Below are 12,524 nucleotides of genomic sequence, written 5' to 3' on the forward strand. Positions count from 1 at the left end.
ACCTCAAGCAGTGAAGGTTTACATGACTTGCCCAAGATGTGAGGAGCAACAGCGGGATTTGAACTGCAGAATAGAGGTCTGCACGGGAATTGGGATTGTGGGACTCCCTCAGGGATCCCCCCAGGTCCACGGGACTCCTGCAGGGATGGAACTGGGGTTCCCAAGGCCTGAAAAGAAAATTAGTAGAAGATAGACAAAAGCAGAAACTGGGACCAAAATGTCCCACCAGCTACAGCAAGGGAAATGTTCATTTTGAGGGGAGCTAAGCTCAAAGTGGGAGGCCCAGCCCCCTCTCATAGTTATGCCACCAATTGTGTTTAGCACTAGCTGAGTTTGTTTTGGGGTTTCCAGTTCAGTTTTGGCACATTTTTCTTATGCTACCTTTGTCCTGAAAAGTGCCTCTCTCAATTCTGCTTTAAATTATTTTGATGCTGTATTATTTGATTCTTTACTCATTGCTGCATTAAAAACTATTTGTGGATCTTGGAAGGACCTCTCACGAGTTACCTTTGCCAGATGGTGGAACCAGATTTGTTTGCTCTACAGATATGAGCTTTATATTGCAAAAAAATCCAACTCTTTTATTTCTTTTAACAAGAAATGGTCGACCCTACAGTCACATGACCTAATGTCTATTATGATTCTTTCCGGTGATGTATGCATCTCTTATTTGTTTATATTGTATTTTTATTGTTGGTTTAAATAAACTAAGGCTTAAAAAAAATTCAAAACTGTCAGAAGTAATTGCTGCTCTTTATGGGGACAGGTAACTTTTATGGGGGACGGGCAGGGACAGAGGAGATTCCTCACGGGGATGAGTGGGGACGGAGGTGTTTCCTCATGGGGTCGGGCGGGGATTCTGGCGGGGACGAGTGGGGACAGGTGGGATTTTGGTCTCCGTGCAACTCTGCAATGCGGATGTACAGTCAGTGTAGGATTAGTGAATCCTTCAGAACTTGCAGGGACAAGACGGGAATGGAGATGGATTCTGCGGGGACGGGGACAAATTTATAACCACCTTCAAATCTTCTAGTAAACCTAAATTCATGTTAACATAAAGATCACATTAGGACTTCTCAGATCTGTCCCAGTGAAGCCACAACCATTAGGAATTGTAGAACACACACACACACACGAACCATGCACGAACCACCCTGAAAATAAAATCCATGAAAATGATCTTATGGTGAGGACCAATCACCTGCATTTCCCTTTGGTGCAATGTGAAACATTATAAGGAAAAGAGCATCTGTTTATTTGCCAAATATTCTATAATTTATAACTTTAGAAACTCAGGAGAAATGGCAACCAATTTGCTGTTTAGGGGTGGGCAAGCTATTATAATGTTTTACATGTAGCGGCAGGAAAAAATGTAGCTTTTTACAGTGGTAAAACTGAGGAATGAACATTTTGGAATCATTTCCAGACTTTAAAATAATTAAACTTCATTGCTCTGAGCAAAATGTTTTGTAAAATGGAATATTTTTATCCTGAAAGTGACCCTAGGAAAGTCACAGATGGCTACTTTTGCTCTAGCTGGAACATGTTTCTCAAAAATGCCTTTTTTTTTTTACATTCTTTGTTCAAAATCCTTCCTTGATTTCCTTTTCCCCCCCCTGCAAGCAGCTCCCTTTCCAGCATCAGTTTATGAGTATTGGGTGAGAGAAGAAGGTGTCACCTTTGAGCTTATTAATAAGTCTTCCCTACCGGTGAATCTGGCAAGATCTTTCACCTGCTCTACAGCAAGCGAGCGAATCGAAAAAGCAGATAGTTGAAACTGTGAAAAATAACGGAGACTCTCCAGCCTGTACCTGTAGGGCACCCAACCTCTGTAGAACAGCTGGAAATACAAATACAATTCTCTCAGGCCTACAGTCCTTCTATTTAAACTACAGTTTGTATTGAAAGCAGAGTTTGCCTTTTATTTTTGTCTAATCTTTGTGCTGAGAAACTTTTGGGAAAACAGCGTCTTTCAGATCAGTTAGAAGAGTCCTTTAAATATATTTACTGAGGAACTACACGCAATAAATATCTGTTGAAAGGACTTTTCCTTTTTTTTAACGGAGCCTTTTGTACAGGATCTTCAAAATGAATTCTCTCTTTAAAAAACATATTTCAAAGAAAAATGGCAAAAAGAAGTGTAAATTCTCTTTTTTTAATCTCTGTTTTAAGAGCAGCCACATTATTTGATCCACGAGTAGCAGCTAACTGTACCAATGCTTAATCTTTTTAAAACTTACCATTTCGTTTTGCATCTTAGGCACTGAACGGATAAGCTATTTACCTTTGTGTTATGGGGACTATTATATTAGTAGAAATAATTATTTAATTTGCATGGAGGAAGGACTGGTGGAGTGGTTAGAGTTACAGCCTCAGCACCCTGAGGTTGTGGGTTCAAATCCTGCACTGCTTCTTGTGACCCTGGGCAAGTCACTCAATCCTCCATGGCCCCAGAAATATTAGATAGATTGTGAGCCCGTGGGGACAGATAGGGAAAATGCTTGAGTACCTGATTGTAAAACCACTTAGATAACCTTGATATGCGGTATATAAATACCTAAAATAAAATAAATAGTTTTGTATTAATAGTTTTCAGTACGTTCTAAAAGGAACAAAGATCTTTAATGAATAAACAGTTCCTAGTTACTGAAATAAATCAAAATGTAGCTACTAATGTAATATACTTAGTTATATAAATAAAAATTAACAATTAATGTTCTTTGCTTTTTGAAAGCATCAGCCAATTGCAATTATTAATAAGTTTGCATCTATACCATGTATATAGTAAATATGTTTTACTCTGATAGAAACATTTATTCTGAAGCTTTACTGCGCCCTTCCAGTGAGGTGTTGCTGGCAAATCCTGAAGCTTAATCTTCCATGAGGGTCTTGGAATTATACGAAGATCATTTTAATTTGCCTGCAAAATATGACTAGAGTAGGGGGTATTCACTTCTATTCAGGACGCTCAAGGTCACTCAAAAAAAATTTTTATATAGAAGAAAAAGTGTCTTTATTTAAACAGATTCACAAAAGTAGTGGGGAAAAACCCACAAAACCATCCCCCTTCATTACAGACATGATTTTTTTTTCCAAAACAGTCCTTTATTAACTAGAAATCAAATTAACACAGCTTCAAGGCAATATAAGATGCTAGAAATGACATATTATAATGCAGAGAAACCGAACTGCTGCAACTTAACGGGAAAGTACATAGACAAACTAAACCTTAGGTTTGTATACCGCGTCCTGTCCAAAATCGCAGAGCTCAGCACCGGTTTACAGGAGTTGGGATAGAAAGGAACTCCAATGAAGGGTTAAAGGCCATCGTATAAAGAATGTTTAGAGGGCTTAGTATACCAGAGAGGGAGGAAGTATTACATTTTTGAGAACAGCCAGGTTTTCAGATGTTTACGGAAAAGTTGGAGGGAGCTGAGATTCCGAAGTGGGGAGGTGAGGTTGTTCCAGATCTCAGTGATTCTGAAGGGGAGGAAGGTCCCTAGTTCTCCTGCATGGGATATGCCTTTTAATGAGGGGAAGGATAGTTTTAATTTTGGGGTGGGATCTGGTGGAATTAGGATTTGAGGAATTCCAAGAAAGTGGAATAAAGGGAGGAAGGATGCCGTGTAGGACCTTGAAAGTTAGACAGGCGCTTTTAAAGTGGATCCTGGAGATTATCGGAAGCCAGTGAAGCTTGGACAGGAGCGGTAAGACATGGTCAAATTTGCTTTGTTTTCATCAGGTAAGGACTAGTTATGGCGATGTAAGCCTTTAAACCGGGCCTAATTACACGTGTGTTTACCTAGTGCAGAGGTTACGCTAAAGAAACTGTGCGAGCCTCTGCACAAGAAAGAACAGAGAGGGGAAGGGGTAAAACGCGGACCTCACGAATCTAAACCCGCACGTCCTTAAAAATCTGAGGTCTGTGCCGCTTGTAGTTAGTCTCTGGCTCTGACAGACCTCGATGACATTTTAGCGCTGACGGATCCGTCTCAGCATAGGGAGGGAAAAGTATTAGGATCCGTCAGCGCTAAAATGTCACCGAGGTCTGTCAGAGCCAGAGACTACTTTGCTGGCAATAATTGAATGTTTATAGAGCCCGGACGTTTGGGCCGGGTCCCCACCATTGGTATCTTTTGCAGGAGAGATTTAGTCTCTGGCTCTAATAGACCTCGATGACATTGTAGCGCTGACGGATCCTAATTCTTTTCCCTCCCTAAGCTAAGACGGATCCGTCAGCGCTACAATGTCATCGAGGTCTATTAGAGCCAGAGACTAACTACAAGCGGCACAGACCTCAGATTTTTAAGGACGTGCGGGTTTAGATCCGCGAGGTCCGTCAGGTCCGTGTTTTACCCCTTCCCCCTAATGATTTAGGCCGCCTTTCGCCAGGTCTCCCTTTTTTCTCTTCCATCTCCCCAGGCAGATTTACCACTTGAAAATATAGCCTAAAAGGCGATGGGAACTTGAAACGTCCAAATCTCGGTCCCCTTTATTAGGCTTTTGTTGTTTTTGGTGCAGAAAGAATCACGTCTGATCTCGGAGAAACTGTCGGGCCTAAGGACAGAATCGGGTTTTAGCCGTAGATCGCAAAAGCTTGGGTCGAGTTTAAGAGCAACACTGCGGCATCATGACCTGAGCAGAAATGTTGGGGGGGGGGGGGGGGGACACCCAGACTCCCACATCTGGCTCTGTTTATTCATTTGCAGTGACCTGGGCTTAAAACCGGCCCAGTCCAATATTTAAGCGACGCCTAACACGAGCATCTCAAGCCCAGCTCAGAGAGGAAGCTCGAACTCCCGCGGTGTCAGCACGTCTGGCAACTCATAAGGGCTTATTCCTTTCCTTAATTTTAGTTGTTCTATTTAGGCGAGATTACGGGAATCGCTTTCCTTGGTCTCCGGAGGATTGGCAGAGCAAATCTGGAGTCAATATACAGTATATAAAAAAGGAACGCATTTTCATTGTTATTTTGTGTTTAAAGATAAAGGGGTTTTGTTAAAAAAAAAAAAAAAAAAGTTGGACCGAAAGCTATGAAAACAGAATCCATCAGGCAAACTCTCACCCAGCCCCTGCCCCCAAAATCAATCAATCCTGAACTAACTAGGTGGAAATCATAATCCAAGTCCAGAAGCAATTCCTCGTTCTCTGGTTTCTTAGACAGAGCCTAAAAGGCTGATTCTGATCTTCCGCCTTGCGCCCGATTTTCAGCTGTCGCCCTTTAAGAAGGGGCGGGTCGTGGCGCAAGTCCCGCCCCCTGCACCAATGGGGCGAGGGGGAGTGGGCGGGCCGAGGAGAAAGCTCCTTAAAGAAAGTGGTGAGCGGAGCCGCCCTGGAAAGTGGCTCGAGCGTCCGCTTCGGCCGAGTAGGGGGGTCCTCGGGGGGCTTCCGTGGCTGACAATCGACCGATGCTGAACATGAGCGAGGAGAAGGCGCTGGCCGGCAGCCCGGCGGGCAGCAGCAGCTCCCTGTCCCCGGCCGACTCGGACTCGGACTCCCCGCTGTCCCCCAAGGTGGACCCGGAGGCGGCGGACGAGCGCTTCCCCGCCTGCATCCGCGAGGCGGTGTCCCAGGTGCTGAAGGGCTACGACTGGAGCCTGGTGCCCATGCCGGTCCGGGGCGGCGGCTCCCTCAAGGCCAAGCCGCACGTCAAGAGGCCCATGAACGCCTTCATGGTGTGGGCGCAGGCTGCCCGCAGGAAGCTGGCCGACCAGTACCCGCACCTGCACAACGCCGAGCTCAGCAAGACCCTGGGCAAGCTCTGGCGGTGAGTCCTGCGGTGCTGCGTTCAGATCCCAGAAAGCCAAGTGTTGTCCCAAGCGAGATCTAGAGGAGCTGGACTGGAGTCCATTACTTTAGAAAGAGAAATCAATGAAACGAAACCATCTCCACAGTGGTAGAGCTCGGCACGGTTTACAGGAATTGGGATGAGAAAGGAACCCCGAGGAAAGAAGAAGGTTTAGAGGACTAGGATAGCAAAGGAGGAGGGAGGGTTACATTTTGGAGAATAGCCAGGTTTTGGTTCCAAAGAGGGGAGGTATAGAAATTCAAAGAAATCAACAATTGTCAAATGATGATAGCACAAGGTTGATATTTGTGAATTCTGGCTTCAACTGTTATCTAGTCTCTCCTGGTGCCTGGTTCATCTTTTTAAAATCTATATCGAGGAGCATTTTCACATTCATTAACTTTTTTTTTGTTTATTTTTAAGATTCTACTTTGATAATAAACATACACGGACTGTTCTTGATATCTAAGAAGCAAGCTAGTTCTAATGCCCGTAAGGGCCCTCGCCATACCTACCCATATTTACGAGGTTTCGCAGGTGCATGAATAATTCAACTTCCCAGGAGGATTTTCTCAAATCCCACAAATTGACCAGCTAGCGTAGATTTTAGGAAATATTTCATATTTAAAAGCACTGCATGTTGCAAAAGCACATGAAAGTTAGGGATTTCTTTCCTCCTTCAGAGAAAAAGTTTTAGCCAACGGGCTAGCAGTTTGCGGGGGGGGAGGGGGGTCTCGCTATAAGCCATACTAGGAGCAAAATAATTTTGAATTCTTTTGCAATTCGCTTTTTATAGCAATGATCCTCTGCTATGATTTGCACATAATCGTGAAATTCCAGTGTCGCTGTGGTTTTATTTACTAATCATGTTGTGTAGTGGTTTTCGCCCTGTGTTACATCTCCACTAACCCTTACTTTTCTGGTTAAAATAGCTCCCCATTATTCTTATTCCATCTTTTCTATAGATTACTTTTTTTCTATGCCTGGAGCCTTGTTTAGGGCCTGTTTGAGGCTTATAAATAACATACCGCAAATTAGATTTTCACTGTTAAATGTTATCTGGATGTCTTATGCCAGTCCCTGCCATCAACTGAGATCCAGTGAACCTATTTCGTACTGTATATTTGCTCTGAACTTAAGAGTGGTTTGAAAAATTGGGTTAAAAAGCAAGTTAACAATTTAGTCTCTAGCGAGTTTCCAGTATTTTCCGTATCATAGGAAAATTAGCTTAAAGAAAAAAATGGAAGCTCGCTAGAGACTAAATTGTTAACTTGCTTTTTAACCCAATTTTTCAAACCACTCTCTTACCCCCTCTCTACGAAACTGCACTAGTGTTTTTTAGCGCAGAGAGCCGCGCTGCTCCCGGTGCTCATAGGAACTCAAAAGGCTTTAATACTGCTAATTATTGATTCACAGGACAGATGCTAAATTGTACACAAAAATAGTTAAAATATTGTTTTCTCTGAGTGTACTTTTGACAGGTCGCAGATGAAAGTTGGTTAATAGTTACCTTCGGGGGGGGGGGGGGGTTTGTAGCAAACTCCCCGTTTTACAAAACCATGATAGCGGATTTTAGCGCAGGCCGGCGTCAGAGTTCCTATGAGCGTCAGGAACAGCGCTGAACATTCATTGCGCTAAAAACAGCTATCACAGTTTTGCAAGGGGGGGGGATGACCCTGTCATGGTGCTACTTTTAAGACTGAATTGAGAGCAATTCCCAGTGCCTACATGGTTGCAGGAATACTACAGTAAGCCGGCTCTCATTCCTTGCTGCCATACAGAGTCGCAAACTCCGACTCCATAATGGCGTTACATGGGGGTAGTTTTCTATCAGGTTTAGACAGATTTGCTGGAGCGATGTATATAGTTTATAGAAACAGGACAATGCAAAGGAATCCGGATACAGCATCGCCTGAAAATAGTTGTGCTTTGCAAACGTTTTGAGCTATGCAACATATATGATTTGATAACGTGTGCCTCTTTTTTTTTTTTTTATTAGTTTGCTGAGTGAAAGTGAAAAACGACCCTTTGTGGAAGAGGCCGAACGGCTGAGGGTTCAGCATAAGAAGGACCACCCGGATTACAAATACCAGCCGCGCAGGAGGAAGAGCATGAAGGCTGGTCAGAGCGACTCGGATTCAGGAGCGGAGCTGAGCCATCACCAGGGGAATCAGATCTACAAAGCGGACAGTGGGTTAGGAGGCACGGGGGAAACCCACCATCACAGCGATCACACAGGTAAAAGGCATCTGCTTTCACCCTTCCAGAGCAATAATGAACAGAAATGGCACTTGTGAACCTACTTACAAGTTCTAGATGATAGCTGAGACACTTTGCACTTTGGTTTACTCTGGATATGCTGAGCTATGCTTTGTGAGAGGCGATATAAAATACCTTCACCCATATGCACGAAGGGATGCTGAGAGGTTCTCGGCCCAACCAACCTCATAAACTCTGAGCGTCATTTTGCCCGTGTAGCCGAAAAGAGTGTTTTTTTTTAAGTGCCAATTTGCAGAAACCAAATTCTCTGTTTTGACTTTGTTTCAGATCATTGATTGAACCCTATCCAGGTTATTCTCTTCTTGGTTGGGATGAGAACTTTTCAGCACTCCCTGGTAGTGTAAAGAGCTGAGATTGTGATGTCATAATGCCTCATTCCACCAATAAGAGCCAACCTCATCAGTGATGTCACAAAGGCTTGATTGTCCTGTACGTGGCTCACTTTTATTACATACCAGGGGGTGCTGAAAAGTTCTCAGCCCAACCAACCAACTCCTAAATTCTGAGCATTATTTTGCCACTGTAGCTGAAAAGTGTTATCTTATTTCATTAAGTGCCAGTTTGCAGAAACAAAATTCTCTGTTTTTGACATTGTGTTAGACCATTGATTAAACCACATCCATGACATTCTCTTCTTGACTGAGTTGAGAACTCTTCAGCACCCCGTCGTATTTAAATACAATTTGCATCCATCTTTGGCGCGCGTGCTGTTTCCTGTGCTAGAGCATTCCATTGCCAGAGGTTGTGGTAAGAGTGTAAAGTGTAGCTGGTTTTAAGAAAGGTTTGGATAATTTCCTGGAGGAAAAGTCCATAGTCTATTATTAAGACATGGGGGAAGCCACTGCTTGCCCTGCATGGAATGTTGCTCCTATTTGGGGTTCCGGAATCTTGGTAATCTTTGGGGATTCTGCATGGAATGTTGCTCCTATTTGGGGTTCCGGAATCTTGCTACTCTTTGGGGATTCTGCATGGAATGTTGCTCCTATTTGGGGTTCCGGAATCTTGCTAATCTTTGATATTTTGGAATGTTGCTTCTATTTTGGTTTTTGCTAGGAACTAATGACCTGGATTGGCTAAATGGACCATTGGTCTGACCCAGTAAGGCTATTCTTATGTTCTTATTGGCTTTGAGGATTGGGAGGCTGTTTTGGGGCTGTTCCCCCACTAAGAGGCCAACACTATTTGCTTTAGTATTGGGACCATGGTGTGTTAAAATAAGTTCAGTTTCAAATTATTTGATATACCACAAAATATCAATTGAATCTTTCTAGAAGTTTCTTTCTTATATAAGGGCTTTTTTACTTCCTTAAGTCTTTATAGTTTTCATTTTATGTCTCATAAAAATAAGTCCTGAAACATTATTTTAAAAAAATACATTTATTCTGTTTTCCAGTTAGAAGTCAGTATTGAACGGCAAATATTTTAGGCACTAAAATAACCATAAGGTGGCAAAACTTATCGGCAATAGAATTGTTTTTTTTGCAGGTAATGAAGATAGTTTCCAAATCAAATCTGTATTCTTCATCTTGAACTCATATTTTATTCTTGCCTCTAGGTCAGACCCATGGGCCTCCCACGCCTCCCACCACCCCTAAAACAGATCTTCATCGAAGCAAGCAGGAGCTGAAACATGAGGGGCGCCGCCTAGGGGACAGTAGCCGCCAAAACATTGACTTCAGCAATGTTGACATCTCTGAACTGAGCAGTGAGGTCATTGGCACCATAGAAACTTTTGACGTCCATGAATTTGACCAGTATTTGCCACTAAATGGCCACGCAGGACTTCCATCTGAGCCCAACCAGAACGCCTCTGCTGGGTCTTATGCCACCTCTTATTCTCATGCTGCTGGGGGAAGCAATTCAGCAGCTCCTGTTTGGCCTCACAAAAGCCCCTCTTCGGTGTCGCCTTCCTCATCCAATGAGTCGGTTCAACAGAGGCCACATATTAAGACGGAGCAGCTCAGCCCCAGCCATTACAGTGACCAATCGCACGGCTCCCCGGCTCATTCAGATTATGGGTCGTACGGCGGCCAAGCTTGTGCCACGGCGGCATCAGCCGCGGCCTCTTTCTCCAGCTCGCAGTGTGACTATACGGACCTACAGAGTTCCAACTACTACAACCCTTATTCTGGCTACCCCTCCAGCATTTATCAGTACCCGTATTTTCACTCCTCACGTCGCCCGTATACCACGCCCATCCTGAATGGGTTGTCCATTCCATCATCTCACAGTCCCACTGCCAACTGGGACCAGCCGGTCTACACAACCTTGACAAGACCTTAAAGAGACAGAAGGGAACATTTTTGCTGTCAAAAGACTCAAGTCTTCCAGTTGATCTGCACTAATGAAGGAAAGAAGACATAGAAAACACGTATCGGTTTCCCGTAAGTGCCTGCTGACCCATTGGGGACACTTTTCTTTGTTCTGGGATACCCTTTTGTTTCAGACATCACCTTACTTTACAAAAGTGTCTATTTCCAATTATTGTTAATGACTGATTACTTTTTTGATAAAATGAAGGACAAACATTTGAATCCTCTGTGAGGACTAAAATGATCAGAGATTTTTTTTTTTTTTAATTGCACCTATTACCAAGTGCATAAAATTAGAGAAGAGTCTCTTGTATTGTGAGGTACAAACCATCCTCGGAGGCATGAGGATGGGAAAAGGGTTGCTTTTCCAGCCATTTTCTTTAACAGTTGCACGGGAACACATGAGTCTTTCGGGGACCAACCAATGTAGGACCTCTTTTACTAAGCCGTGGTAGAGGGTTTCTGCCGCAGCCCCAGGCGCTAAATGCTCCGACACTCATAGGAATTCTATGAGCGTCGGATCAGCGTTGGAGCATTTAGCACTCTGGGCCGCGGTAAAGACATCTACCACAGCTAAAGGTATTTGTGGTGTTCAAGAATTTCAAGAAAGGTTTGACTATAACTTTTTTGGGGTGTTGATTTTTATTAAATCTGATAAATGTGTATTTATGTTCTGTATTACTTTGTCTTTAATGAAGTAATTTGTGAAAACTAGAAAAAATGATAGAATTACAATAAACAACTTCTGGAAAAGTGGAGATGGTCCAGTTCAAGCACTGTTGCATCCTTTTAACCATTTTGAAGGATGAGTTCTGAGCAGATAGGAAAGAGACGGGTGAAGAAGGTTAAAAGCAAATAGTCAGGCAATGCTGGCTACGAGTTCAGTGCCAAGGGAGGCCACAGAGAGACGAGTTAGGTGTTGTCAAGATTGTAAAGGTGGTTTTGGCTACCAGGGAACAGATTTTACCCCTCAAAGCTGTGAAACTAAAACCTTCTCCACTTAATTTGTTTTTAGACACTTAGCTATAGACTAATGTTTGACCGATGTACAGTATTTCTTTTCTTGTATGCTGAGCATATAATAACTTCATCTATTTTATGGTAACTCGTGCCTTGAAAAGTTTGTAAATCTTAAAATACATTTAGATATTACTATCTGTTAGTCTTTTCTATGTTTCTTACTATTTCCTAAAGTTTATTTTTGACAGGTTTCTTGATCCTCCCCCTCCCCCCAAGTTGCAACAAATTCCTTTTTTTAACACACTCTATTTTCTTATACTGTTTGAAATATTTCAGCTGTAACTTAAACATATCCCTGTTTCTCTAGTTTCTGACTAAGCAGTGCTAACTTTTGTACAGACAAATTTGATAAAATTAAAAAGTGCTTTTTATCAATCCTGCCATGTGCATTCCTTTTATGTATAAAGTGTGAGGATCTTGGAGGACTAGAGCAGGCTCTAAGCCAGTTCGCCTGGTAGCAAAGCAGAGGTATGCTGGGATCTGCCTTGCAGGAATTTTTACTGTTTTGTTGTGTTTTGGGGTTTGTTTGTTTTTGCTGAAACTCTGGTACTCTGTGTATAGAGGGTCCTTCTATCAAGTGGGGTCTAGAGCTAGGATCCAGAAGCGTCATGAATTGGCAGGACTGCTGTTCTTTTAAATGCCACAGCACCTAATTGAAGGGGTGGGGGGGTGCATTTGTAGTTGGAGCACGGGCAGATCATAAGCATGTCTCTAAGGTAGGCGCATAGCAAATAGAATATGATAAACTACGCAAGTCATTTTGCGCACCCGGGTGCTCAACTTTTGATTGGCATGGCGTAAGAGGACATGCCGAAACTTGATTACCAGTAACAGAATCTTGGCCTGCAAGGTGACATTACAGAAGTGGCACCAATATTGAGGAGCAAACTTGTGGAATTGCCCCCAAAGTGTTAGTAGGTGAGGTACAGACACACATAAGAATAATCTTACTGGGTCAGATTGCATTGAACATTGCAAAATAGCAGTCAAAAAAACAACCACTGCCAGAGGCAAGAGTATGGGAAAACTCATGACATGTAGGACCATCAGCTCAGAGGCTACTTGGATCCAGAATAGCTATAAGACTAGCCTTACTGGGTTAGACCAATGGTCCATCAAGCCCA

The 12,524-nt window shown here is 43.1% G+C and overlaps 1 protein-coding gene across 1 annotated transcript; it reads left to right on the forward strand.

Annotated features, from left to right (window-relative positions):
• The first annotated feature begins 5,322 nt into the window (after positions 1 to 5,322).
• On the forward strand, positions 5,323 to 11,780 carry SOX8 (SRY-box transcription factor 8). The gene is made up of 3 exons (XM_033914907.1): positions 5,323 to 5,767; positions 7,788 to 8,026; positions 9,624 to 11,780. The coding sequence occupies exons 1-3, from the start codon at positions 5,409 to 5,411 to the stop codon at positions 10,349 to 10,351; spliced, it is 1,326 nt and encodes a 441-aa protein (XP_033770798.1). The 5' UTR covers positions 5,323 to 5,408; the 3' UTR covers positions 10,352 to 11,780.
• The last annotated feature ends 744 nt before the right edge of the window (positions 11,781 to 12,524 follow it).

This window comes from Geotrypetes seraphini, chromosome 11 (assembly GCF_902459505.1).
Source record: "Geotrypetes seraphini chromosome 11, aGeoSer1.1, whole genome shotgun sequence".
NCBI classification, from domain to species: domain Eukaryota; kingdom Metazoa; phylum Chordata; class Amphibia; order Gymnophiona; family Dermophiidae; genus Geotrypetes; species Geotrypetes seraphini.

Coding starts and splice junctions, on each gene's coding strand:
- SOX8 (XM_033914907.1), top strand. CDS start 5,409: ATGCTGAACATGAGCGAGGAGAAGGCGCTGGCCGGCAGCCCGGCGGGC. Junction 5,768..7,787: donor ACCCTGGGCAAGCTCTGGCG/GTGAGTCCTGCG, acceptor TTTTTTTATTAG/TTTGCTGAGTGAAAGTGAAA. Junction 8,027..9,623: donor CCATCACAGCGATCACACAG/GTAAAAGGCATC, acceptor TCTTGCCTCTAG/GTCAGACCCATGGGCCTCCC.